Raw genomic sequence first — 27600 nt, 5'->3', positions numbered from 1 at the left:
ATGGCTGGATCCCAGATCCGCTGCCTGGAGAGCGAAGAGCCATACATTAAAGTAACTGAATCAAATCCTGAATTTTATTATTGTGAACGTCAGCGGTTGGCCCTTGAAGCTCTACTTGCCAATGGTGAGGAAGCCTTCAATCAGTGCCTCTCCCGTGAAAAGCTGCGCCCCTTTCTGTCGGAGGGTGAACTGCAGGAATTAAAGGCTGCAGCAACAGCAGAAGAATTACAGGCTCCTCCTTCAGGCGGAGCAGGGACTTACAGCTTTGGAGCGAAGGGATCTAGTCTCAGCTACTGGCCTCAGCGTTCAGATGATCCACCCCCAGAACTGGAGCTAGGGTGGCCAGAAAATGGGGTTTGGAGAGGAATTACCCGAGCGGAGGTCTATACCCACCCACCAGGAGAAGGAGCGCCACATATTAAGGAATTGGTACGCAGCTGTATCCAACAAGCCCACAAGGTATGAAGGAAAGGTAGCATTGGGCATTTTCCACCTTGAGGTGGAAAAAAAGTGAGAAAAATGTGGAGAGTTTTAGCAAAGCTATTCTGCAGAAAATGGCATATTCCCAAAGCAGACATTTTCATATTATTCTCACACACACAAAAATCTTTATCAAATTATCTTCCTTTCCAAAAAGGCAATGCATTATCAATTTCCATGTGCATTGTAAGCCAGCATATCAGTAAAATAATAGTTTAGAAGCATAAATATGTTTTTGTTTGAAGATACTCTGGTACATCATGTTTGATAGTACACCATGATAGTACATCACGCCTGCCAATTCCACTTTGGAAAAGCATAAATACTAGTGTGTTTTAATGTACTGGTCTGATAAGTGAGGTGACTTCCGACTCATTAGAACTACATTTAATACATTAGTCTTGCTAGCAAAAGATATAACCATAATATACAGGTAGTCCTTGAGTTATGACTGTAATTTGAGCCTGCCTATAACAGTTGTCACCTTATCTAGGAACGTCAATTACAAAAATATTATGGAGATTCTCAGTCATCCAAGTCATGGCTATCCCAAATGTGCTTTTTCAAAAGGCAACTGGATTTTCTTGTTTTTCCTGGAAGATGTTTCGCTTCTCATCCAAGAAGCTTCTTCCATTCCGAAGCTTCTTGGATGAGAAGCGAAACACCTTCCAGGAAAAACAAAAATATTGACTTTTTAAAAACCTCCTCTATCAATATCCTGATGTGCACACTCTTGATTCATATAATTCTGCACTCTGGATTTGGCACACTTTACTATTATTTTAAGGAGATTTAATTTGGAATGCAAGGTTGCAAACTTTTTGCTGATCTCACAAGCAAACTTTCTTTTCTAGGTGATTGCTATAGTCATGGACATTTTCACAGATCCTGATATTCTCTTAGATCTGTACGATGCAGCAATCAGGCGGAGGGTACCTGTTTATCTTGTGCTCAACCAGCAGCATCTTCGCTCCTTCCTCTCCATGGCTGAGAAAACTTGCCTTAATGTCCGTCACGCAGAGGTGAATAGGGGAACGCTTCCGTTTCCAAGCAGCACACACTGGAGAGCAGAATCTTAGCATGGAATGAGTTCAATTAATTATCATATGGTTTGCTTTTAAATGCCCTCTCCCCCAATACACATGCATTAATGTTGGCATTAACTGAATGTAGGACCAAGAGCTTGTCAATGGGAGTCTTTAGAATTAGTTTTACTCAGCAAATAGTTTGAAACATTGAGGGTTCTCTGGTCAAAATAGGTAGAGGGATTGAGACTGGGATTTATATCATCTTCATCAAAATCATAGCTGTAACTTCCTTTAATTTTAAATGCAAAGTGCTTCTCTTCTCATTGGATTTGCAAAGCTTTGTTAATTGTATTTGTTTAATGTTGGTTAGATAATATATCATGCAGGGGTTAAGAATCTCCAAAATATTGGGTGAGACTCTGATTCCAAATCCTGACTTGGCTACAAAATTGACTAGATATCCTTTGTGAAATCTACTTTATCAAGTTATAGTGCTAATAAAATGTATCACAGCTAGATTGTTAAATCTGCCCACACAATGAGATCTAGTATGAAGGGCTTACTAGGGGTCTCACATTAGAAAGAATGATATATTTTGTTTTACTAGTCATAAGCCAGAGTCCTTGAGAATGGAGTGGCATATGAGCCATATAAATAAAGGAGTACCTTGAAAAAAAGGTGGACATGCAAATAGAATAAAATAAATATGATTAGCATATTTTAATTGTACATATGCAGTGCAAGCCATTGGGGTACCTTCTTGTATTTCAGCCAATAGAAAATATAGTTGATTTCTTTTAAAGGTAACATTTTTTAAGGCAAAACAATTCAAGATTATTGAATTAAAATGCTCCCCTTTTGGGTATGTGAGTCAATATTTTTCAATGGTGGCATTGAACTAATTTGATATCCCTTGAAATGTGGCTTGGGGTACGAAAAAAAAGTCTGCAAAATCTTTAATTGTGGCCTTTGTACAGGTCTTTGACACTGAATCGATCAGTTGGAGCAGATTTTCAAAAGATGCTGTTTTCTAGATGAGCAGGGTTGGTCAGTGATGTTTCTTGTAGATCAATGTTTGTAGGTCATTGGTTAGAAATCTTATCAATGGACTTGCTGGTGTTGGAAGAAATGTCCATCTGGGTTCAATTCCAAGTGGGAAGAGAGACATTGGAAACATGGAGACTGCTTGGAAAGATGGTTTAACAGTGGACAGGACCACATGGTTTGAGATCCTGGGCAAAGAAAAAGCACATGGGTGGGAGAGAGAGAGAGAGAGATTTATGTCCTGTCTTGGGCCACGCCTTAGAGCTTCCTCTTCCTGTGTAAGAAATGTATTCTGATTGGTTGTCAGACTCCCATGGGGCCATGCAGGGGTAACCTTGAAGAGTCCCAAGCTTGGTTGAGTCTTGCTGGGTGATGTAATCTCCCCAGGTGCCATGTGGTGAATTCTGTTGCTAGATGGGTGAAGGGCTAATCCTACCTTTGTTGGATCTTGGGTGAGGGCATTTGCTTATGAATAGATCTAGCTTTCTCCTTATCGCTTAAGTGCTGACATCTGCTGTGGGCTATTGAGGAGGGTGGGAGCTATTAAGAATGTGTCTGCTTCCTGCCTAAAAAACATGTTTCTCCATTTCTCATCCAGGGAAATATAATATTCTCCCTTTTTAATATTTCATAGAATATTTCATTCTTCTAGGAGAGGGGTGGGTGCTAACTTCCTACACTGGTTTTTCAATCCTGAAGGTCCCTATGTCTGGAAATTAGCATGGTTAAACAAATACTGTTCTGGACAAATAGGAGTAACTGATTAGCTAAATGGAGTGTATACATTATACTGATTTATATATAGGCTTTTTTGCTACTGTACTCTTGCATAGAACCTGCGAGTCAGAACTCTTCATGGCTGTTCATTCCAAAGCAGAAGCCAGAAACAGATCACAGGAACCCTGAAGGAGAAATTTCTGCTGGTTGATGGAGAAATTGCAATCACCGGCAGCTATAGGTAAGAGCTCTTCCTTGCTTTTCTGTGCTATAAATGAAGTTGATGTGGATCCTGGATCCAGAAAGTGGCGAAATCATGAATACTTTATAGCTGCAAGGTCTGCAAACTGCCTCTCTGGGGATGTCAGCTTTTGATCAAGAGCAGTCCTGTGCCCTTAAGAGTATTTGAAATCAGCAAGTGAAGCTTTTCTCTGCATGAATCCGATCACTCATTAAACTCTGCGTAATATTCTCCTCTCTTGGGAAGGTATGTGACTCTCAATTAACAGGCAGCAGCTTAATTTGGTAACTTTCCAAAGTTTCCCAAAAACCAAAGTAAGTTTACTGCTTCATCGCAAAGCAAATTGTAGGGAATTAATTACAAGACACTAGAATTGCAAATGGAGATATTTACAGCTCGAAACAGAGGCTGGTTGTAGGAATTGATGAGGAATGATGTGTGATAGAAAGAAATGATAGTTCGAAAGGAGTTCTGCTCTCATGTTCATGTCGCATGGTTGCGTTTTCCAAAAGAAGATTCCTTGCAGTGGTGGGATTCAAATTTTTACTGCCGGTTCTGTGGGCATGGCTTTGTGGGCGTGGTGTGGCTTTGTGGGCGTGGCTTTGTGGATGTGGCAGGGGAGAGATACTGCAAAATCCCCATGCCCTCCCCACTCCTGGGGGAAGGTTACTGCAAAATCCCCATTCCCTCCCCATCCCACTAACCTGCTTTCAGTTCCATTCTCCTGTTCAGGGCAACAAAAGATCAGCTGGGAGGCAGCAGGGGCAGTCTGTTTGCCAGTTCTCCGGACTACTCAAAATTTCCACTACCGGTTCTCCAGAACCTGTCAGAACTGGCTGAACTGATTCCTTGGGTTGGTTGATCCATGCAGATAACTCTGGTAATTTCCTTGGATTAAATTGCTTCCAGGCTCAGATAAGCATGAGCTGATTTTAAATTCCTCTGCCTGCCATGAAGATGGTTATGGCCATGAAACCAAAGGGAAACTTGATGCTCTTCTTGGTACAGAAGGATAAACTGTGATGTAATGGAAAATAACACAAGAACACTTGGGGCACAACACATATTGTTAGTCAAAGACATGGCTAACCACCCTCTTCAATCTTCATCTCTTCTGCTCAGCCTTTGGTTATGGTCTCCTCATCTTAACTCCTAGGATCAACCCAGTGAAGGGACTGTCCAGATGGCACTGTGTTTGGGTGATAGATAATGTCAGAACGATGCACCAAGGTTTATTAGAGTAGATTTCTGGAGTCATGGGAGTTAGAATTCAGCCACATCTGAAGGTGCAGAGAGATTCATCCGCCTTCTCTAAAAGTATTGGCTCAAAAGAAAGGACACCAGTTTTCCATTCTCAGTGGAAACATAGATAATTGGATTTGTATACATTCCCCATGTATAGATAAGCTTATATAACTTTCTGCATGTTATTTCTTCCCACTATGACTTTGAGATGTTACGTTTTTGGAGACAGGGAGATAGCACTGAGAGCACCATAGAAATATTTTGATACACTCAGTGTCCATGAATGGGCTAGAAATCACATGAAGAAATAGACCAGCCAGATGCCAATCTTAGCATGTTTTTCTCTACTCCCTACATCATCAGAAAAGTATTCTAGCCTAAATAGCACTACCCAATGGCTGAGCTCCATCCTGCTTCAGGAACGAGATGAGCAAGTATAGCTCTCCTTATCTTTTTAAGGCAAGGCAAATTCAGCCAGCATCAGATAGATATTAATGGACAGGTCCTTTTGCAGAAGTCAGGTGCTCATTTTTTCCTACAGGCCAAGCCAAAAATTCATATAAAGCAACGCCCTGTGACTAGAGGAAGTGTGCCCACTGTAGCTACAAATGGCCAATAGTAGATCCCAGCTCCAACTGTGTCAGCCACTGCATCATTGGTAAAATATGCTAAATTGTGTCCATGGTAAAAATTAAGGAGAGGAAAACTATTATTTTGAAACCGGAAGAACTGAGATGACTTTTAGGTCTCTTAGCTGAGTTCTGGGGAAAAGACCAGGGCAATATCAGTGTATCTTTGTACCATGATTAGGGACTGCTCAATGACGTTGCAAGGGGTTGTGGAACATCAAGATATGTAATCAAGTATTAGTTATGGAGGGAAATTAATAAACACTATAAATGCTAAACAGCTCTAGGATACTTGAATGAAGGTTTAAAACTTGACCCCTGTCAGTCTGTAGGGAGAAACAACCATCAGGACTCTGCATTCCAAAGATATTACAGAAGCTACGGGTGAAAGGAGAAGGTACAAGATAATTCACGAAATTTAAGATTTGAGATAACGTGATTATCATGGGTCCATTAATGGCCACCCCCCTCCTAGTGACTTTAAGCATCTTCATAATATTACTCAGCCCTCACTGAAGTGATTAAAAAAAATCATTACCATTATTCCAGCCCAACAGTTGAGTGTTTCTATAGACCTAGATTTTTCAACCAATTAAGGTTACCAGGGTTAAAAAAAAAACACTAATACAGTTGCTTGCTAGTGGAAAAGGGATGTAATAAATAATAATACATTCAAAAATGGGCAAACAGGCTCAAGCTACCTCTTCTTTCACAGTTCCAATGTTTTTCCCCCCTATAATAGCAATAGCAATAGCAGTTAGACTTATATACCGCTTCATAGGGCTTTCAGCCCTCTCTAAGCGGTTTACAGAGTCAGCATATCGCCCCCACAGTCTGGGTCCTCATTTCACCCACCTCAGAAGGATGGAAGGCTGAGTCAACCTTGAGCCGGTGAGATTAGAACCACTGAACTGCAGATAACAGTCAGCTGAAGTGGCCTGCAGTACTGCACCCTAACCCCTGCGCCACTTCGGCTCGACTATAAGAATTGCCCAGCTGGGTCAGTTCTACCCAAGGGGGGTGGTTTGATTTGACTTTTGGTTTTGCTTCTCCCACTGAGCATGTCTTGTTCTGGATCCTCTGAAACCTTGAATTAGGTATGAACTGTTGTGTGTGCACGCACACATACCCAGAGGAGTGATTGTCTCTCATTCTGTTTCCACGCTGGAAGCTCTGCTACTGATCTGCCTGTTCTCCATAACTACTCACAGTGAAGTCTGCCAAGTTGAGTGACAGATTATTTTGTCACTTTCCCAAAAGGCAGAATCTCTCTGCCTTTAATGAGATGCGTAATGGGTTAGAAATACAGGAAGTTATGCTTTTGACAGCACGGAATTCGTGAAAATGCTGCCTGCCTTCCATTGCAGCCTGCCTTACACACATTAGGTGCCTCCAGGTGTGCCCCCCCCAAAAGGGGGGAGGGAATGAGAACCCATATGTGAGTTAAAGCTCTGCTGTTTTAATCGGAAAACCTCCCTCATTGGGGAATCATACAAGTCCTGGAGGAAGAAAAGTTTAGTTAGTTTTGATGCAACGGATGAGACCTTTCCTGGTTCGCTTTTCAGTTGTCTGCAGCAGAAATTAGATGGTTGATGAGTGATGCGAGATCGAATCTGGGTTGGTCACCACAACCAGAGATATATGCTTCTGAGCTTTAGGACTCTTGCTGGAGCCCGTCTTCAGGGAACTTCTCTCTATCGGAGTAGCTGCTTTTGAGTCGTCTTTATGTGGTGCCTTCCTACTGGCTGATGGGTGTGTTGATGGCTGGCAATTAACTGTCATTTCCTTGTGCTGCCAAGCCCTCAGATCCTAAGTGCTTGATAAGCTGGTGGTAAATCAGCACATCTTTCAACGGACAAGGGGCCCAATTCCCAGGCTTCAAAGACAGCTTTCCCTGGCTATCTTTTTGTAGCTGCATAGCCAACGATCTCAGTAGCTGCAAAATTAAATGAGTGTCCTTATTCATTGCAATGTGAGGCTACCAATGAATTCAGGTATCCTCGTCTGACCACTCACTTGTGTTCTTCCAATCTGGTGCTGGAGTCTGATCCAAATTCGAGCATTGTTGTCCTAGAACACGTACAGTATATTTGCCTTCATTCGTGGTTGATGGGTGAATATGGGCAGCAGAACTGGAGAGAACTCTGTGCTAAAGGGATTGTGATCTATTGAAATCCGTTACAAGATTAGTCCAGGTAAACTCTGTGGTCAGTCGTTTCTTCAGTTTCGGGAAACCCAACTTCACTTCCCAATTTCCCATCCACATTCTTCCTCTTGAGATCTCAAATACTACCATTTCTAAGAATTCAGGAATTGTTCACTCTCCTTTTCATCCTCCATCCACTAGGAAACGTCATCCAATCTTTTGCCTATGAGAATATTAGTATACCTTGTGCTGCTCCTTCCTTATATGATAGCACGTAATTTGACATCACTCCTCTGTGACATCACTGGGTGATCTTATATCCGGTCTCCAAATACTGTAGCTTTTGGCACCTATTGTGATGTCATTGCTTAAGCAGTTATCAGATTCTAGGAGGCTGTTGCCAGAGATTCATTCTACTTTTTCAGCGGGTTAGAGTAGCAAGGCTAAAGACTATGTAATACGGTAGTGAAAGGAGCAGAGAGCCAAAAGCTGGGATCCAAGTCTGTAGCTTTACATAAAAAGTCAACCTTAAGAAAGACCAGTTGACATTAAGTGTCTGGAAAGTTCTTGTATATCAGCCAAAAAAATTCTTCTGTGTCTGGTGGATTTTATAAATCACTACTAGAGGTTAGCCAAGGAGTGAAGTGGAAACTTACCTGAATTTCTGGAACCAGAGAGTGCATAACTCTAGTTTTCTCCTAAGAAACAAAAACAAATATTACTCTTTGGGAAGTACAGATCAAGGCATCCTGGTTTATTTCTAAAACCAAATACCTTCTGTTGATTAGATGTCATTATATGCTGGGCAGACTTCCCAGATATAAGCAACTGAAATTCAGAATATTAGAGATGAGTTACTGCAGTCTCCTGTTGAAGCCATACGAAGAGAAGTTTTAAAAAGCAGAAACCTAATACCATCAACCGAATATTTTTCCATTGGACATTGGGATTGAAACCTGGAAAAGTTGATTTATTTCTGAAGTCTCTGAAGCCACAACCTTTAGCAAGCTGGTGAGGACAGAAGCATTACAAAAAGGAAATAAGCTGGCACTTTTCGGTACCACTCTTAAGCGATAAAGGGTCCGCCCCGCAAAAGCCCCGGCTCCCCTGAGTTGCGATGAAGTGTTCTTTGCAATTTAGCCTGGTGTGCGTCTTGGTTTGCTTGCTGCCTTCCACTGTCTCCAAGGATTGCATCTTTTGTGAAATTACTGCCTCAACAACATGTCCTGGCCTCAGGATGAGCTGTGCTGAAGATGAAGACTGCTTTGTGGGCGAAGGGGTTGCCTTGGGGGTTTCAGATGTCCAGAATAAGGGGTGCACCCGCTCCATCAATTGTGGAAAAGAGCAACCTGTTGCCTACATGGGTGTCACCTACAGCTTGGTCACCAACTGCTGTAAGGGGACCATGTGCAACGGGGCTCAGCCTCTGAGAGGCCCTTCCCTTTTCCTTCAGTTTGCCCTCATCGGCCTCCTGAGGGGGTTCCTCTAATTTAAAAAAAGTTTCAAGCAATAAAATAATCAGGATATTTTTGGAATGTTAAATCTTTGCGTCTGTGATGTGAAAAATGTCTATATCCTGGCACTGGGCGAAGGATAAAGGTACTCCTCAACTTACAATGTTAACAGAGCCTGTCCATTACAATAGTTAAGTCACGATGGTTGTAAAGCAGGTCTTCATGTGATCGACCCAATTTTGCCACTTTTTAAAAGGCAATCATTAAGCAAATCAACATGATTAAGTGAATCCGTGGTCTTTAAGCAAATGCCACAGTCGTTAAGCAAACTCATTGTTTGCTACGGGATGTTTTGGCTGAAAACTGGAAGTAAACGCTGACTTTTGCCCAAAACATCATAAATTGTGGCATAGTGCCATAAATGTGGGCTGCCTGCTAATTGCCCAAAAGGCTGTCACATGACTAGCTGCCACCGGAATTTCAGAACTGAGTCGTAAATACCATTGGGGTGGGGGGGATGTTGTACCTCTGAATGGTGTGTAAGCTATCAGTCATAAGTCAAGGACTACCTGTAATTCCATTTATACCACAGCTTTTTTACACAGTTGTAGTTTTAAATAGCAATGCTATGGTCAGATGATGAACAAACAGGAGGAGGAGGAGGAGGAGGAGGAGGAGGAGGAGGAGGAGGAGGAGGAGGAGGAGGAGAAGGGAAAAGCTATGGATCTCTATCCAAAGGTTTCTTGCTCTTCACTCCTAACTTGGCCTCTAAACAGTAAGTGGAAAATCCAGTGATACAGGTTGGGTTAGGAGTTTGGAATGAATCTGTCATTCCCCAGTCATGCGACTGCATTTTGGACACTTGGCAATCAGTCCTCATTTATGGCTATTTGCAGTGTCCCACAGAACCAATGGTTCTATTGTCTGCATCTATGTGTGTTGAAATATATACTTATAGGCCTCCAAAACTAGAGCACCTCTTGATGAACCATCCAACACTGCAGCTTTCAGGAATAACAGAGTTGGAAGACAGTTTGGAGTCTTTCTAGCCCTGTGATGGCGAACCTATGGCACTTGTGCCACAGATGGCATGAGGAGCCATATTTTCCCACAGCTTCAGCCTGCATGCATACACTGGTCACTGGAGAGCCGGGGGAGGCCATTTTCACCAATCCACTGGACAAACCGGAAGTTTAGGAACGAACTTCCTATGGGGCCATTTTTCACCCTCCTAGGTTTCAGGAAAGCCTCTGGAGCCTGGGGAGGACGAAAAACAGGTCCAACAGGTCAACCGGAAGTTCAGGAACGACCTTGACCTGTTGGGCCTGTTTCTTGACTTCCCCAGGCTCTGGAGGCTTTCCTGAAGCCTGGGGAGGGCAAACCCCCCATGAAGGGGGGGGGGGTCATGCGTGCATGTGCAGGGGATGGGCATGTGTGCGGGCGTGATAGCACGCGGGTGCACAATTTTGGTACACCTTTAGAAAAAGGTTAGCCATCACTGTTCTAGTTCAGGCCTCTGCTCAAGCTAGAGACCCTGTACCATTTCAGACTATTGGTTGTCCAGTTTCTTTAAAAACCTCCAGTGATGAAGCACTCACAACTTCTGGCGGCAAGCCATTCCACTGGTCAATTGTTCTATTAGCTAGGAGGATTTATGTTTATAAGCGGGTTTGCTGTACTGATGGAAACGGCACCTTCAAGATACTAAAAGAAAATCCAGGAATACTCTGATAGCAACACAATTCATTCAGAATATGCAGATTCCTTGTTTACAGCCAGGTCTTTTGAGTCCCATTAACACATCACATTTTGTTCCTTGTGGTGGTTGCAGCAGATTGCTGTGTGGAACACTGCCACCCTGCTGTCTCCCTAGTTCAGGCACAATTTCTCCTCGTTGATTTTTGACGGCAGTGAATCATTCAGACCAGCTTGCAATAATCCCAGTGCTCTGCTTCTTCAAATTTGGGCCATGAATTTCTCCCGTGGTCAATCAGTTTGTGCATTTACTCCTCTCTCATATTCAGATTAAAGGTTTGAACTTCATCATATGGACTCTGAGGTTCTGGTTGTTTGCCTTTTGATAAAAGGAAAACGGTCCATCTTGGAAACATCAGGCTAGGAATTTGGAGTGGGAATTGTGCATAATTTAAATTGCTTTAGATATAAATAATAGGCAGCTGCAGAATATAGGAAACTTGTCTTAAATTATTTATTCTCCACATAGTCTTCCAATTATTCTCAGTGGCAATGACTTCCTGTCTTTTCATCACAGTTTCCTGGATCTTTTCATCTGGATGCACCAACAACTGAATATGGACCATAGAATCATAGGGTCGAAAGGGATCTTGAAGGTCTTTTAGTAGTCCAACCCTACATGAGGATGTAGAAGAGTGATCTCCTACTTCCTCAATTCAGAATGTGGTTCTATGTGATTTACCAGGGAAGGGTTTTTATTTTATTTTTTTAAAGAAGACTAAAATTATTTAATCATGATGACAGCCCATTAAAGGGGCATTTTATTTTTGTTAAGATTACCCACAGAAAGGGAGATAGATGTCACCATTTCAGCTTCCTTATGGATGGGAGGCAAATGGAATTTATCCATATATAGACCTGTACAATATCAGAGACATAGTTCTATAGGGGGTTTCACAGAGTTCAACATAGTCTTCAACAAGCTCTCCCATGATTACTTCACCCAATCTCCTTGACTGCGCAAATCAGCCACGTTAGACTGGTCTGGAAAGCCATGAATCACCTTCTGATCTGTAAACACTCCTGAAGCTTAGTCAATTAATTTTCAGCGCTGGGTCTTGCCCCAGAAGATATGTTTGCAAAATGTCACGGTGTTTCCTCTGGAGCTACAGAGAGGTCAGTTCTCACTGCTGGCGAAATGCCCTTCATCCCTTCTCCTGGAGCCCTGCTGCTGTTCTCCCTCTCCTGTTCTTTTAAAGAGAAGAGTCAGTGGCTCTGCCACATACTCCATTCATTGGCATTTTGATTTCTTTTTTTCGATGCTGATGAACATGGCAAAATTGAGAAGAAGGGTGAGGAAAGGGGGAAAGGCTTGTTGCTATTTTGTAAGCCCTTTCCTTTTTTGTTCCTCACCTAAAGACCGAAAGTGCAGGCTACTTGCACCATAAAACATAGAACTAGTTTGATCTAGTGCCACAGGTGGCACGCAGAGCCCTCTCTTGAGGGCACATGAGCTGTTGGCCCAGCTCAGCTCCAGCATTAATGCTGGCGTGCCTCCTGCCGGCCAGCTGATTTTCAGCATGTGTGTGGGGGGGTGCATGTGGGAGATGCACATGCATGCGTGGGGGTGGGGGTGGCACATGCACGGGCAGCCCCCCCATGGCCCGTTTTTGCTCCCAGGAGGCTGTAGGGAAGCCCACTAAGCCCAAAATGCGATGCAGGGGGGGTTATGCATGGATTCGTGGGGGCAGGGGGACTGTGGGATGTCACACGTGCATTGGGGACGGGACACACAGGGTTGTTGCGTGCACATTGTATTATGGGTATGAATGAACATATGCCTTGTTGCACACGTGCATATTTGGCATATGACAACAAAAAGGTTAGCCCTCACTGGTCTAGTGGTTAAACCTTCAGGCTAGAAACCAGGAGACCATGAGTTCGAGTTCTGCTTTAGGCATGAAAACTGGCTGGATGAATTTAGGCTAGTTATTCTATCTCAGCCCAACTTATCTCAAAAGGTTATTGTTGTGAGGAAAATAGGAGGAAGGCATATTAGATATATTCGCCACCTTGAGTTATTTATGACAATAATAAAGGAATATAAATAAAACAGTGTGGAAACTATTAGGGAGAATCTGTCTTCACCCTCTTTCTCCACACAACTATCTACAATGTCTCTCGCTCCTCTAAAATTCTGGCAATCCAGATTTTTTTAACACAGCCCTACAGAAAAACATTATATAATATGGTTGAGACAACATCAGTAAGAATCTTTGTGGGGAGCCAAAACACTTTAAAATGATATGTTATAACTTTGGCAATATCAATGTTCTCCAACAAGATCTAATCAGGAAGTCAAAACCATTCTCTTTCTGGAAGAAATTTGGTTCTGAAATACAAAGCTTGGGTAGTGAATGTGCCTTCACTTGGAAGTCTCCAAATACGATTGTTGCTTCCTCAGAAATAAACCTTATTTTATAGCTGCACATTCAGCTCATTATTTCCCATTATTGCTGAAATAGGAATTTCTCACTAAATCTTTGCTCTGTAAATGTAGGCCTTTGTAGTGTTAAAGTTCTTTCCTGCCTATGATTTAGACTTTCACAATGTGAATAAAATATTATGGTGGTTTTTAAACTGCAAGCAAGAGATGCCAAAGGCTTCTTTTCTTTTCTTTTCTTTTCTTTCCTTTTTTTGCTTCTTTTTACAACTTGGTTAAAGAGGGAACGTTATGGCAATAGGGCTTAGACATGGGAAATCTGTACGAAAACTGGCAAAACGGGATTGCTATCTGCCTATTACATCTTGAGAAATTTCCTTTAAAAAAACACTTCCTCTAACTAAATGTATCTGTGTCAAGAGAAATGCTCAACAGAACAGAAACGAAATACTCAGAATAGGTTATGTTTAGCCTGGAGAGCTGAAGATTAAACAACAGCAGGGGCCACGTCGACTGTTTTCAAGTATCAGAAGGACTACCCCAGAAAATGAAACAAGTAGCCATGTTCACATCGCACTTATCAAGAAAAAAACCTAAGATGTCAACAGGGGTGTCTGCAGAGAGGGTCAACAGAAGTCAAGGTGGTGCTTTGCTTGTATAGGATGGGGTTTTGCTTGTCATTATTTTTTAAAAAACATCCTTTCTGCAAATACCCTTGAATTTCATCCAAAAATAGTAGCCCGTTTGTTTCTGAGTTAAGACTGAGAACAACCCCCTCTAAAATATGCAAGATTAGTTGCTGAGTGACTCATCTCTTTTTTTTCCCCTTTGTAATCTCAAGAAATTAGCCCTGTCTTTGAGCCTCTGGCAGAGACAGGCGGCTAAAGTGACCCCATAAAATGAAGACTTTCCAGTTTTGGCAGCTCAGGTTTTTGTTGTTGTTGTTGTTGTTGTTTTTTAGGGTAAAACAGACTCTCCACTCTTTTATCCCTATTGATTCTTTTTCTGTTTGGCCAGTATAATATATCTGTGTGAATTTTCTCCTTGTTTCCCCTCTTTTTCTAAAATGTTTGAGGGGAAAGTGCAATCTGCTGAAAACGTCATTGTGATATTGGCCAAGATGGCCGCTCCTGATCTCACCAGATCCACACGGTGCAGTGGGGGGGTTGCTGCCATACATGGACAGGTGGGTCCTGACTGGTACGGCCATACTGGTAGTGGCCTGGAGCAGCTGAGAGTGTACAGGTACGGTGGCTCATTTGGCCCACCTGCCCATCCACTCTCTATAGCAGTATTTATGCCAAAAGGCACACTGCGCACACGCACACAGCATGTGGAGCCTGTGCGTGCCCCAATAAGCAGCTGGATGTCGCAGGGTCGGTGGGTTGCACATGCGTGTGCAAGCACACATCAGGCGCATACATGGACAGACCGCGATCAGTATACTGGTAGCGATGGTAAGAGCAACCCACCACTGACTTGGTTCATCTGACACTACATCACTAACAGTGGTGGGATTCAAAAAAAATTACTACTGGTTCTGTGTGCGTGGCTTGGTGGGCGTGGCAGGGGAAGGGTGCTGTAAAATTTCCATTCCCACCCCAACCAGTTGGCACTTAGGAGGCAGAGAATAGATGGGGACGGGGCCAGTCAGAGGTGGTATTTACCGGTTTTCCGAACTACTCAAAATTTCCACTACCGGTTCTCCAGAACTGGTCAGAACTTGCTGAATACCACCTCGGAACACTGGGTCAAAATGCCAAAGTGGACCGAGTAAAGCCACAGCGCATTTTTTGTAATTGTGGAGATCAGGATTAAGAGTGTAAGAATACAAGGAGTGCCTCACTGGATCGGACTCTTTGCCATGCAGTCCAGCGGTCGGTTCTCACAGCGGCCTATCAATGGCACAAAGAAGCCCACTAGCCTCTCAGCAGATGGCTTTCAAGGCTAATCTCCATTGATCCTCAATGATTAAGGCTATTACTTATAAGCAATAAATAGAAGTCAACATTGGGACAAATTGTTTTAATGGTGAAAAGTGGTTGACAATGATACCGCCTCCTTTATGAGGTAGTAAATGCTTCTCTGGTGGAGTAGCTGTTATGGTTTGGCCACATGTGGCTTAATAATATGACTACAGAAACATCTTGTCTTATGGATTTTGTCTTGTGCAAGGTGGGACAAGCTTATCTCTAAGTCTAAAACTCATCCGATTCTACGAATTGAATATGACTTAATCCACCCTACAATTCATCAGACCCAACTGCTTTCTACTAATATTTCAAACAGAAGATCCCGATTGGGATGGGCATCAGTAAATGTTATATACCAAACTTAATTAACTAGACCAGTTAAAGATTTTGAGTTGCATTTGCATTGTTGTTATCGTGGGTTAATTTTTTTTTTTTAATCCTTTAGTTTGCAGATAAAGCCAGATGGTCTGGGCTCGTTTCTAATTCAGTTTGTGGTTACTGGACAGGGCAAACCAAGAAATGGATGAATGCATCCTTTTTCTATATAACTTAATAGATGTATTGACACGATACCGTTAAGCTTAAGTAGAGAACCTTGATTGTAAACAGATTAACAGTAAAATGATAGGTCTATATCAGTATGTTTGCTTGACCTATCCCTCTCAGTGAATGCAAGATGAACTTTGCCAGATCCTGTTTTCCCACAGTGGCAAATCTGATGCTTTGTGAACATTTCCCAGCATGAATAACCCTTTCAGATTGTTGTCTCCAAGCAACTGGGGTTGAAAGGTTTATTTATTTATAGTTTATTTATTAGAAGTATTTTTATACTCTTGCTTATTGCAAAGAATCTTGAAGTGGTCAAATCTAAAAATGATCTAAAATGATCTAATTTTGATCTAAAAATCAAAATTAAAGGCATTCCATCAAAAATTGCTAATGGACAGAAGATGCCAACTTTAAAAAACAAGTGTTTAAAAGATGCCTAAAGCACATTCGTGTTAGGTTAGATGTATTGCGGAGGCAAGGCCATGCCAAAGTATAGGTATACTGACAGAGACCATGGTGACTTCATTTAATTGTGCTGAATTTGTAAGATTATATTTAAAAGCCATCTAGAGTAGGAATGCGCTAACTTCAATCTGTCGGATCTTTGTTCTATATTACTGGAATTCAATGAATGGTTGACCAGAGGCAGATGAAAAAGAGCTGAGTAAATTCATAGAAATTTACTTTCAATTTTAAAACTGAGGTGAGCATAAAGCCCTTGAAGACAAAACCCCATAGATCTTAATCGAAAATAGTGCAGCATTACCACAAATGATGGCATACATCCTACAAATGAATTAAGTCTTGCATACACAAAATGTCTTTGTCTAGTCTTGAATCTACTGCTTAGTCATTCCACTGAGTGTTCTGATGTGACTAGAGAAAAAGAATCGGCTTATGAGGTACCATGCATAATTTGATAAATTTTCTGTCATGCCCTCTTAATCATATTTTTTTTCATGCATGCCTTTTCCATCTCTATATTTATCTATTATCTCTTTGGACAGCAGTGATTTTGATAGGGCAAAACCAATCTAGATGCAGGTAGTCCTCAACTTACAACCATTTGTTTAGCAGTTGTTTGGAGATACAATGGCACTAAAAATATGGTCCTCGCAGTTACACCCACCACAGTCATATGTACAAAATCTGAACACTTGTTCACCGACATATATTTAAGACAATTGCAGTATCTCAGAGTCATGTGACTGCCATTTGCAATCCCTTCCCAGCCAGCTTCCAACAAGCCAAGTTAGCAGGGGAAGCCGGATTCACTTAATGACTGCATTATTCACTTAACAACTGCAGTGAATCACTTAACCGTGGCAAAAAAAGATCATAAAATTGGACCTGACTCACTTAACAACCATCTTGCTTAGCCATGGAAATTCAGGTTTCATGGCAGTAAGTCAAGGACTACCTGTACACTGGTTAAAGAGGCAAGTCTTAGGGAGGGAGGCCCTATTGAGACGGTCCATCCTAAGTAACTAATGACTTCGATTGGGCTTCAGAGAGAATTTGGGGATGTTTCTTCTGGATATGGTAGGCCACTGTTTCTCAACCTTAGCCCCTTTAAGATGTGTGGACTTCAACTCCCAGAATTCCCCAGCCAGCCATGCTGGATTGAAGTCCACACATCTTAAAGCAGCCAAGGTTGAGAAACCTATGGTAGGCAATTTGACTAAGGTATGGACTGTGGACAAGGGCCTTGGATTACATTACTCTTTTTCTGAAGAATTTTAGATGATAAAACAGCAGGAGAAATGCTGTTGGAGAAAGACAAAGAGCAAAGCCAACCAAGCACATGTAAGAACCCAAACTCAACCCTGACTCGGCCATGTGGCTGTGGGTACTTGGTTCTTCTTGTGCCAGTGATTTCTATCCTTTCGGAGATGGTGTTGTGGTCCTTCTGAACTCACAGTCCCTGCTCCATGAACACCTAGCACCTGTAGTAACGACAACCTTTGGAAAAATTCATCTGGTGCACTAACTGTGCTCCTTCCGGGTTTGGAAATCTCCTCTCACAGTCTTTCATGCTTTGGCCCTTTGACACGTAGACTACTGCATAATTGTGGTTACATTTGAAGATTTCTTGGAAGCTAAGCCGGACTAAAATACAGCAATCTCGGCAGTTATGAGTAAGTGTTTTGTTACTCATAAGTCCGTTATACCTCTGTTATGTGAGCTGTACTGATTACCAGTGAGTGCAATCTAAGGTGCTAATTATCCCCTATAGAGTCTTTCATTTCAAAGGGCTGAGTAAATTCATAGGAATTTACTTTCAATTTTAAAACTGAGGTGAGGAACTGTCTATCTCCTGTCATGTCTGCCTGTCCTATAACAGAGGGTTCTCAACCCCCCCCCTCCCCAGACAGAGGAAGAATTGTATTTTAAAACTTACAAAATTGTGTTAATACAGTTTTACAATAAAGTAGAATCCGCTCATCTGGTTGTGATTTCTATCTGGCTTATCCTGCAAGGATAAATCTTGCAAGTCTGAGAGTACAATTCTTGCCCCGTCCCAATCTCCTTTCCAACTTGAGAAACTAGGGCTGCAAGTGCAAGGATTGGTCATAAGTCATTTATTTCAGTGTTATTTTAACTTCAAACAGTCACTAAACAAATGGCTATAAGTCAAGGACTATCTGTACAGAGGTGAACAAAAAGGCTTCAGTCAAAGTTCTTCCCATTTTTGTGTGGCTCACAGATAAAGAGAAGGCAGGACTTTGATTGCATCTTCATGGCTGCCATCTTAACTTTTTTGACCATCCTGCACAAACATATCTTCCAAAAATGGCCTTCCTGGGCAATGACTGAGAACCATTCATGGCAAATAAAATTAAGCTATTCTTTTATTTCCACAAGAAAGTTCAGAAACTGAAATCACTAGGATGCATATAGTCAAAATTATCTTTTTTCCCCCAACAGCTTCACCTGGACTGATGCTCGCTTGAACCGCCACCTGGTCACTCGCCTTACAGGAGAAGTGACTGAAGCCTTTGACCAGGAATTTCGTACTTTGTATGCGGCTTCCTTCCCCCTGCCAGCCCTGGAGACGCCCCCTCATCTCCCGCTTGCTTCAGTGGCACCGCTACCTAGCACCAACGAGCCAGATGTGGCTCCGTATGTCAGTGTGTTGGATGGGGTACAGCTATCCCACCGAATTGCAGAGCGACGCTCGGTGGCCCCCCAACCTGTGGCCAAAAGCCGAGCAGGTGAGTGGGAACTTGTGTTAGCTTCACCGGCTACCGCTGAAGATCCCATGTTGCCTGCTGCCTCTCCTCCCAAAGCATCTCTCCGAAATCGACTTGCAGCATGGCGGGGTGTGGACCATTCTGGAGGGGGTCAACAGGGATCTCCTGATGGGCCCAGTGCTCTTAGCGATATCTACAGGAACGTCCAACGAAACCGAATCTCCGCTGCCAAGACAACCGGGGCCCGCCCTAGTAAGTCCTTATGGGACCTCAGTCGTTTAAGCCAACTGTCTGGTTCCAGCACAACAGGCTGGGGACGAAACGGTATAGACGCCGCTGAGGAAGCTAAAGTAAGTAGTACCAATTATTTCATCCTAAGGCTACAAATATGTTCACCAAATACTCTAGCCTGCAATGAGGCAACTGCATTCAACTCTGTGCTCTCTGTCAACCCAGCATGGCTGGCTGGGGAATTCTGGGAGTTGAAGTCCACACATCTTAAAGTTGCCACGGTTATAGAAACACTACGGTAGGCAATTTGACTAAGGCCTTGGTCTTTGCCCAAAACAGGTCTGTGACAAGAGCTTTGAATTAGTTTCTTGTTCTGCAGAAACACATCTTCCAAAAATGGGATTCCTGGGCAAGGCAATGACCGAGAAACATTCTCGATAAATAAAATTAAGCTATTCTTGCATTTCCACGAGAAAGTTCAGAAACTGGAGTGGCAGATATGTTCACTAAATACTCTAGCCTGCAATGAGGAAACTGCATTCAACCCTATGTCCTCTGTTCACCAGGCTTGTATGTCTCTCAACCTTAGCAACTTTAAGATGGGTGGACTTCACCTCCTATAATTCTGGGAATTGAAGTCCACCCATCTTACAGTTGCCACGGTTGCCAAATATTGCTGTACTCAGCTTAAACCAGTATTTCTCAGACTTGACAATGAAGACACGTGTACCTCAATTCTGGAAACTGAAGTCCACAGGTCTTAAAATTGCCAAATTTGATTAACATTGGTTTAAACCACAAGCACCATAAAAATCAGATTAGGAACACAAGTTGAAACAGGGAAGAAAATGGTAAGTGAGTACCTGTCTACCCTAGACGAGTTCAAATCACCAGGACCAAATGGATTACACTCCAGGGTTCTGAAGGAACTGGCAGACAAGATCTCAGAACCACTGAACTATATATTTCAGAACACCAGGGAACTACCAGAGAACTGGAAAAGAGCTGATGTGGTTCCCATCTTCAAAAAAGGGAAAAAAAACAGATCCAGGAAACTACAGACCTATCAGCCTGACCTCAATACCAGGAAAGATTCTGGAAAAGATAATCAAGCAACGAATTAGCGAACACCTAGAAGCAAATAAAGTAATAGCCAAAAGCCAACATGGGTTTGTTAAAAACAGATCATGCCAGACTAATCTTATTGCATTCTTTGATAATGTGACAAAATTAGTGGACCAGAGGAATGCCATCGATATAGTTTACTTGGACTTCAGTAAGGCATTTGATAAGGTAGACTATAACCTACTACTAGATAGAAGAATGTGGGTTAGACAGCATCACCACCAGATGGATTTGTAATTGGCTGACTAACCGCACTCAACGTGTAGTCCTCAATGGAACTGCATCTTCATGGAGGGGCGTATGCAGTGGAGTACCCCAAGGTTCTGTTTTGGGCCCAGTACATTTCAACATCTTCATCAATGATTTGGATGAGGGAATAAATGGGGAACTCATCAAATTTGCAGATGACACCAAGCTGGCAGGAATAGCCAACACTCCAGAAGATAGGCTAAAGATACAGAAGGATATTGACAAACTTGAACATTGGGCACTATCTAATAAAATGAAATTTAATGGTGAAAAGAGTAAGCTTCTACATTTAGGCAACAAAAACGAAATGCACAGGTAGTGTATAGGTAGTACCTTGCTCAACAGTAACAATTGTGAAAGGGATCTTGGAGTCCTACCGGACAACCATTTAAATATGAGCCAGCAGTGTGCAGCAGCTGCCAAAAAAGCCAACACAGTTCTAGGCTGCATAAACAGAGGGATAGAAACAAGATCACATGAAGTGTTAATACCACTTTATAATGCCTTGGTAAGGCCACACTTGGAATATCGCATTCAGTTTTGGTCACCACAATGTAGAAAAGATGTGGGGACTCTAGAAAGAGTCCAGAGAAGAGCAACAAAGATGACTAGGGGACTGGAGACTAAAACACATGAAGAACAGTTGCAGGAACTATGTCTAATTTAATAGAAAGAAGGACTAGGGGAGACATGATAGCAGTGTTCCAATATCTCAGGGGTTGCCACAAAGAAAAAGGAGTCAAACTATTTTCCAAGGCACTTGAGAGTAGAACAAGAAGCAATGGGTGGAAACTAATCAAGGAGAGAAGCAACTTAGAACTGAGGAGAAATTTCCTGACAGAACAATTAATCAGTGGAACAACTTGCCTTCAGAAGTTGTGAATGCCCCAACACTGGAAGTCTTTAAGAAGATGTTGGATAGCCATTTGTCTGAAACAGTATAGGGTTTCCTGCCTAGGCAGGGGGTTGGACTAGAAGACCTCCAAGGTCCCTTCCAACTCTGCTATTGTATTATTGTAAACTGTAGTCGGTTCAGTGGTTGTTCCAAGCCAGAAACTTGGGTAGCATCACACTTAGGCTACGTGTTATGTAAAGGAATGGTGGTTTGACAGCTTGGCAGCTCCCCCTAAGTAGTATATGTGAAGGCAGCAGGAGTGAAATGAGTACAATCCCATTTCTTTCCACCTTTTCAGAGTGCAAAGTGCCACCCGCTTCTCTTTTTATTCTTTCCCTCTTGGGTGAAATCAGGGTGAGCCATTTATGCTGTCATTGTTTTTGAATTGGCAGAAGTGAAAAAAGATGACAACTTGTCTTCCAACTGCTTTAGCAAGGTTTGCGAAGTGGAAATGGGGTCAGGGGACAATTTAGTTTAGTTACCATGCTGCTCCCTAAAGGTGCTTTTCAAAAGACAACCGAACTTTTGGGGGGTTCTTCTCACCCAAGTATCTTCTTCAGTTCTGAGTGAGAATTGTGGATGAGAAGTGAAATATTTTCAAGAAAAAACCCAAAAAAACCCCTCTAGTTGCTTTTCAAAAAGCACCTTTGAGACAACCATGATCGTCCAGATCATGGACACTGGACTTTGGGACCTTTGAGTAATTAAACCAAATTGTCCCCTGGCCCCATTTCCTCTTTGCAATCTTCAGTAAAGCAGTTGGAAGAGATGTCATTATTTTCACTTATGCCGATTCAAAAACAATGACAGCATAAATGGTTCACCCTGATTTCACCCAAGAAGGAAAGAATAAAGAGAGAAGCGGGTGGCACTTTGCACTCTGAAAAAGTGGAAAGAAATGGGATTGAACCCCTGCTGGCTATACTTCTACCACTCAGGGGGAGCTTCCAAGCTATCAAGCTACCATTCCATACACTTATCCATTGCAAACTGGAAATCGTGGCATTAGCATGTTATGTACATGCTGAATTATGATGAATAACCATATATTAGATAAGTGAATATATCCACTGTCTTACCTTTCTGTTCACAAGCCAATCTGGTGAAATGGGGGGGAGGCAAATAATGGGAATGTTTTGATCAATCCTGGGTTGCAATCCTAGAATAGAATCCTAGGTTGCATTAACAGAGGGATATAATGAAGATCATGTGAAGTATAAAGCTTTTATAAAGCCTTAATAAGACCACACTTGGAATACTGCATCCAGTTTTGGTCAACACATTATAAAAAAGATATTTGGACTCTGGAAAGAGAGTGCAGAGTAAGAGCAACACAGACGTTTTGGGGCCTGGAGGCTAAAACATATGAAAAAAGGGTTGCAGGAATTGGGTACGTCTAGTCCAGTGAAAAGGACTAGAGATGACATGATAGCAGTCTTCCAATGTCTAAGAAGAGGGTGGGGCCAGGTGTCAACCTATTCTCCAAAGCACCTGAGGGCACGTCAAGAAGCAATGGATGGAAATTAATCAAGGAGAGAAGCAATCTAGGACTAAGGAGAAATTTCCTGTCAGTGAGAATAATTAACCAGTGGAATAGCCTGCTTCCAGATGTTGTGGATGCTCCATCACTGGAGGTTTTTAAAAGAGATTGGATAGCCATTTGTCCAGAGTAGTATAGGGACTCCAAGGTCCCTTCCAATTCTGTTATTCTGGTGGGAGAGGTGACACAGATCCACGTTCTTCAAGTTACGTGGCAAATGTGATTGCTGTGTCATTATCATGTTGTTCATAAAATGATGCATGAATCAGTTTCTAAAGAAAAATATGGTTTATGCCTCCTTCCCCCACTCTTCCTTCCATAAAGCACATTTGATTTTCCGCTTATTCCCCTCTCCTTCGCAGCTTAAACTCTCAACTCCCCAGGAATCCAAATATCTCTTGTAATTTAGGTTTCCATAGGAACCAATAATTTCAGTACTGCCTAATCCTGGTTTGTTCAGAAGGTCAAATGGAAGACCCTGAAAAGAGCAGTAATTATGTTTTCTGGTTTTGCTTTCCCATGAATTATGGATGTGTATAGAAGAAAAAGCTTGTAAAGTCCATCTGTGGTCGCACCAACATTTGGTGCTTCTTGAGGCATTCCAGCTGCTGCAAAAACCAAATTTGGGGATGTTGTGTTGTCAGGAGTTTTGATTATTGTGAAAACCAAATTGTCACTCCCCACATCCCTCCCAAAACCTCCACACATATTAGGACCATATTTCTCCATTTTAATTACATGAATTAAAGGTATCAGATATGATTGGTGAATTTTAAATTTTATTGTTACCTTAAAACACACAGAAAGAAAGCAACTGAGATATTGATTTCTCAGTGGCTATGTTTGCATCATATGCTAAGCCATGATCTCCTTAACCATCTTTTAATGAATTGGCTGGGTGTAGACCACTTGATCATGTCACGTGACGTATCATGGCATATCACAATGTTTTTTTTTCCCTTTGTGGAGCTGGGCCTGACCTGCGTGTGAGGGATTCAGCTTGCGGGCCACCGGTTTGACAGGCCTGGACAGTACCTGAGTCAAACACATTTTAGCCTCGTATGTTTTGTGAACCAGGCCAACCTGAGAAATTTTCAAGCAGCTAGACCACCCCTAGAAACTACCTCCCCCTCCCCACTTACGTTCCTACTGCCTAATCAAGCTGTTAATTATTTAAAACTGGCAAACGATTAGGTATTCTGATTTTAGAAGCGCAGAATTTGGCATCTTTCCTGTAAGCACAGGGCTCAGATGAGGATAAATATTTAGTATCAATGGATCATGTTCACATATTCAAAATCCTATACCTTCATACAATATTACGTTGTAGTAACTGAATATTATCCTTCTATAGAGTGGTATTTCTCAAACAATGAACAGTTTTTGGTTTTTGAACTGTATTCTGAAAGGGAAGAGGACGAGAGGAGAGATAATTTTGGATCACTAGATCTTTGCCTTGATTGGAGTTTTGGGAAATTTTTAACAGGTTTTACAGATTGAAAAAGTTTGAAATGCTCTGATCTAGGATGCCTGGGGAGACAAAAATCAGAGAAATACCTTTTCCAGCTTCTAGCCAAACTGTAATACCGCAGGGATGACAAACATTGCCTTGAACAGCTAGCCAATGTATAATAAAGTTGTGTTAATAATAAAGGTTAGCCCACTCTACACTTCAGTTCTATAGGTCATTACTAACATTATCTTCTTTTGTCATTATTTGAAGGGCAGAACAATTACTGCATGGGCAGGCTTGGGGAATGTTACACATAGAAAACAGAGTTGCTTTATTATGCACAAGCTTTTCTTAAGCTAGACACAATGCAGAAATTGGAATGGAACAACTTGCCATGGTGATTTGCCACAGCCATCTCACCACAGCCCTCTTGACGTGGAACAACTCACTGTGGGACAATGCCACATGGGATAACTCAACGCAATAAATATTATCCCCCACTGTTTCTTTGACATTATTTCCATTGAAAAAAATGGAAAGAATGTCAAAGAAAAATTGACAGATAACATTTACCACATTATTTCGCATCGAACTATCCAGGGCAAGTTGGCTATGGTAAGATGGTCGTGGCAGGTTGGCCACGGTGAAGAGTGTGGCGAGATGGCCGTGGTGAGTTGGCTGTAGCGAGTTGTCCTACCTAGACCCTCCAGAAATGGAGATTTCATTTCCCATAATTCCTCAGCCATCATGGCCGCAAAAAGAATTCTGGGAATTGAAGTCCACATATTAGAAGGAGGCCCAAGGTTGTGGGGATATTGTCTGGTATGTCCTTTATATAGAACCCTAGCTGGGCTCATGTATTATCTTGCAACAAGATGGCATGGCTAGCTGGGGGATTCTGAGAGTTGAAGTCCACCCCTCTTAAAGTTGCTGAAGTTGAAGAACTTTGCTTTAGTAACTACCACAAAGAGCCCAATATTGGTATTCAAACTCCACAACTGAGTGTCTTTGTTAATTAGGGTGCCCTAATTGTTCCAGCAACCGCTCTGAGGGCGCAATTCTAAAAAGTGCCTACAGAAAAAAAGGATATATGAATAATATTTCCTTTCTCCAGCCACCACCTTCAACCAATAGATGTAGACAGCATGGCACCTTTGGTCAATATTGATCAAGACTACACCCAGAATGAACCAGGAAAACCAGAGTATGACAAAACCTAGGGTTGCCACTTCTCCCTGTATTTTCAAGGTTCTGTGGTAGGCAGTATTCAACATGTGTTTTTTTATCCCTTCGTGCCACAACGCAGCAGTAAGGAGTGAAGATCTCTGTTCCCTCAAAGCTGATCTGTAACCCCACCAGATCTGTAAAAGCAAGTTGCTAAGTTTTTGCATATGTTCAGATGCTGTCCTCTCAGCTATTAGCAACGTTTGATGACAATACTTTGTAGGAGCTGTAGTCAGCTAGCTGCTGAGAATTTATTAGAATAACAAATCTATTATTGATAATCTATTAGAATAATGAATAGATAACCATTAGAATCGAAGAATTGATCATTATGTTTTTATCGGTAATAGGGAGAAAACACAGAAGCATCCATGCTTTTTTCGATTGGTCAGTCTTCTGACAATAATGAGAATTTGAATGTTTGTCTAAATTTGGTTCATATTTGTTTAATGTTAGTGTGCTAAGCAGACCCAGGCACCCACAGATAATCCTGGACTTACAACCATTCATTTAGTGATTGTGACACTGAAAAAAGTGACTTACAACTGGTCCTCGCACTTATGACCATTGCTGCATCCGCATGATCATATACTCAAAATTTGGACACTTGGCAACTAGCATGTATTTAAGACAGTTGCCACATCCTAGGGCCACATGGTCACTATTTGGAACTTTCCTAGTTGGCTTCTGACAAGCAAAGTCAATGGGGGAATCCGGATTCATTTAACAACCACATGATTCGCTTAACTACTGCAGTGATGCACTTAACAACCATTTGCAAAAAAGGTCATAAAATCAGGTGCAACTCATTTAAGAACCACTTTCCTTAGAAACCGAAATTCTGGTCCCAAGTGTGCACATATGTTGAGGATTACCTGCACGTCACTTTAGCACAATTTAGGCAACCATACAATAGTGTGTTATGAAACCCCAAAGAGAAGCCTATGGACCAAGGGTGAAATTCAGCAGGTTCTGACAGGTTCTGGAGAACCGATAGGGGAAATTTTGAGTAGTTCGAAGAACCGGCAAATGCCACTTCTGGCTGGCCCCAGAGTGGGGAGGGATTGGGGATTTTGCAGTATCCTTCCCTGCAACGCCCACCAAACCATGCCCAAAGAACCGGTACTACAAAATTTGAATTTCACCACTGCTATGGACTACTATTCTTCAGCCTTGGCAACTTTAAGATCTGTAGACTTCAATTCTCAGAATTCCATGGCTGGGAAATTCTGGGAGTTGTAATCCACACATCTTAAAATTGCCACGTTTAAGAAACACTGCTATAGATATACACTCAATCGTTGGTTTCAAACTTGATTATGTTGTTTTCTGCTTTTTCACAGAAATGGGGCTATCAAGCTACACCAGCAAAGGAATTGATGAAACATCGAGGATCTGGCCACATCCCAGAAGAACCAAAAATGCCTTTTTACATGGCCCATGGGCGCATGATTCCATCCCCTAGTTACGTACCCCTAGGAAGACTACAAGGACAACTCTATCATAAGCCTCCCAATATAGGTTTACCCAGGACTTGGGGACATCTGCCAAGGCCCCAGTATGGGCATCAGCCACGGTTTTGAACTAACTTTGAAGTTCTGAGTCAAGGGGGTGGGGGTGGGGAAGAGAGCTCTGAGGTTAACCCAGATGCAGCTGGAAGCATTAGAGACAGAAATGATTACTTCACTGCAAGGAAGAATGAAAGCTGATTACAGGCTGGAACTCCTCACACGTTCTGCTATAGACTTCTTTTTTTTAATCTAATGACCTTTCCCATGGTACCATTGCAAAATTAGGCCCTGAACTTGCTTCCTGTTTATACAGTGACAAATGTTTGTGTATCCAATCAAGCAAGCTGAACAATTTTTTAATGGGGTGGGATGAATTAGAAACCAGCATGCATCTCAGAAGCATTATCACAAGCTGTTCAACCATTTTGGGGTGAAGCTGCTGAAACACCCAGAATCAATATTAAGTGACTGTCCACCTTTCCCCTGGTACATGTTGATAAAAATGGAAGTTGCCTATGCATTCCTGGGTTTGGA

The 27600-nt window shown here is 42.1% G+C and overlaps 2 protein-coding genes across 2 annotated transcripts; both read left to right on the top strand.

Moving 5' to 3' along the window:
• FAM83E (family with sequence similarity 83 member E) lies at positions 1-27138 on the top strand. Its single transcript, XM_032234722.1, has 5 exons — positions 1-459; positions 1335-1502; positions 3386-3510; positions 18573-19188; positions 26899-27138. The coding sequence occupies exons 1-5, from the start codon at positions 1-3 to the stop codon at positions 27136-27138; spliced, it is 1608 nt and encodes a 535-aa protein (XP_032090613.1).
• Positions 8648-9019, top strand: SPACA4 (sperm acrosome associated 4). The gene has a single exon (XM_032234758.1). It carries the CDS (start codon positions 8648-8650, stop codon positions 9017-9019), a length of 372 nt encoding a protein of 123 aa, XP_032090649.1.
• Positions 27139-27600: the final 462 nt, after the last annotated feature.

Source organism: Thamnophis elegans, chromosome Z (genome assembly GCF_009769535.1).
Source record: "Thamnophis elegans isolate rThaEle1 chromosome Z, rThaEle1.pri, whole genome shotgun sequence".
Classification (NCBI taxonomy): domain Eukaryota; kingdom Metazoa; phylum Chordata; class Lepidosauria; order Squamata; family Colubridae; genus Thamnophis; species Thamnophis elegans.
This window is presented reverse-complemented; position numbering and strand designations above follow the sequence as displayed.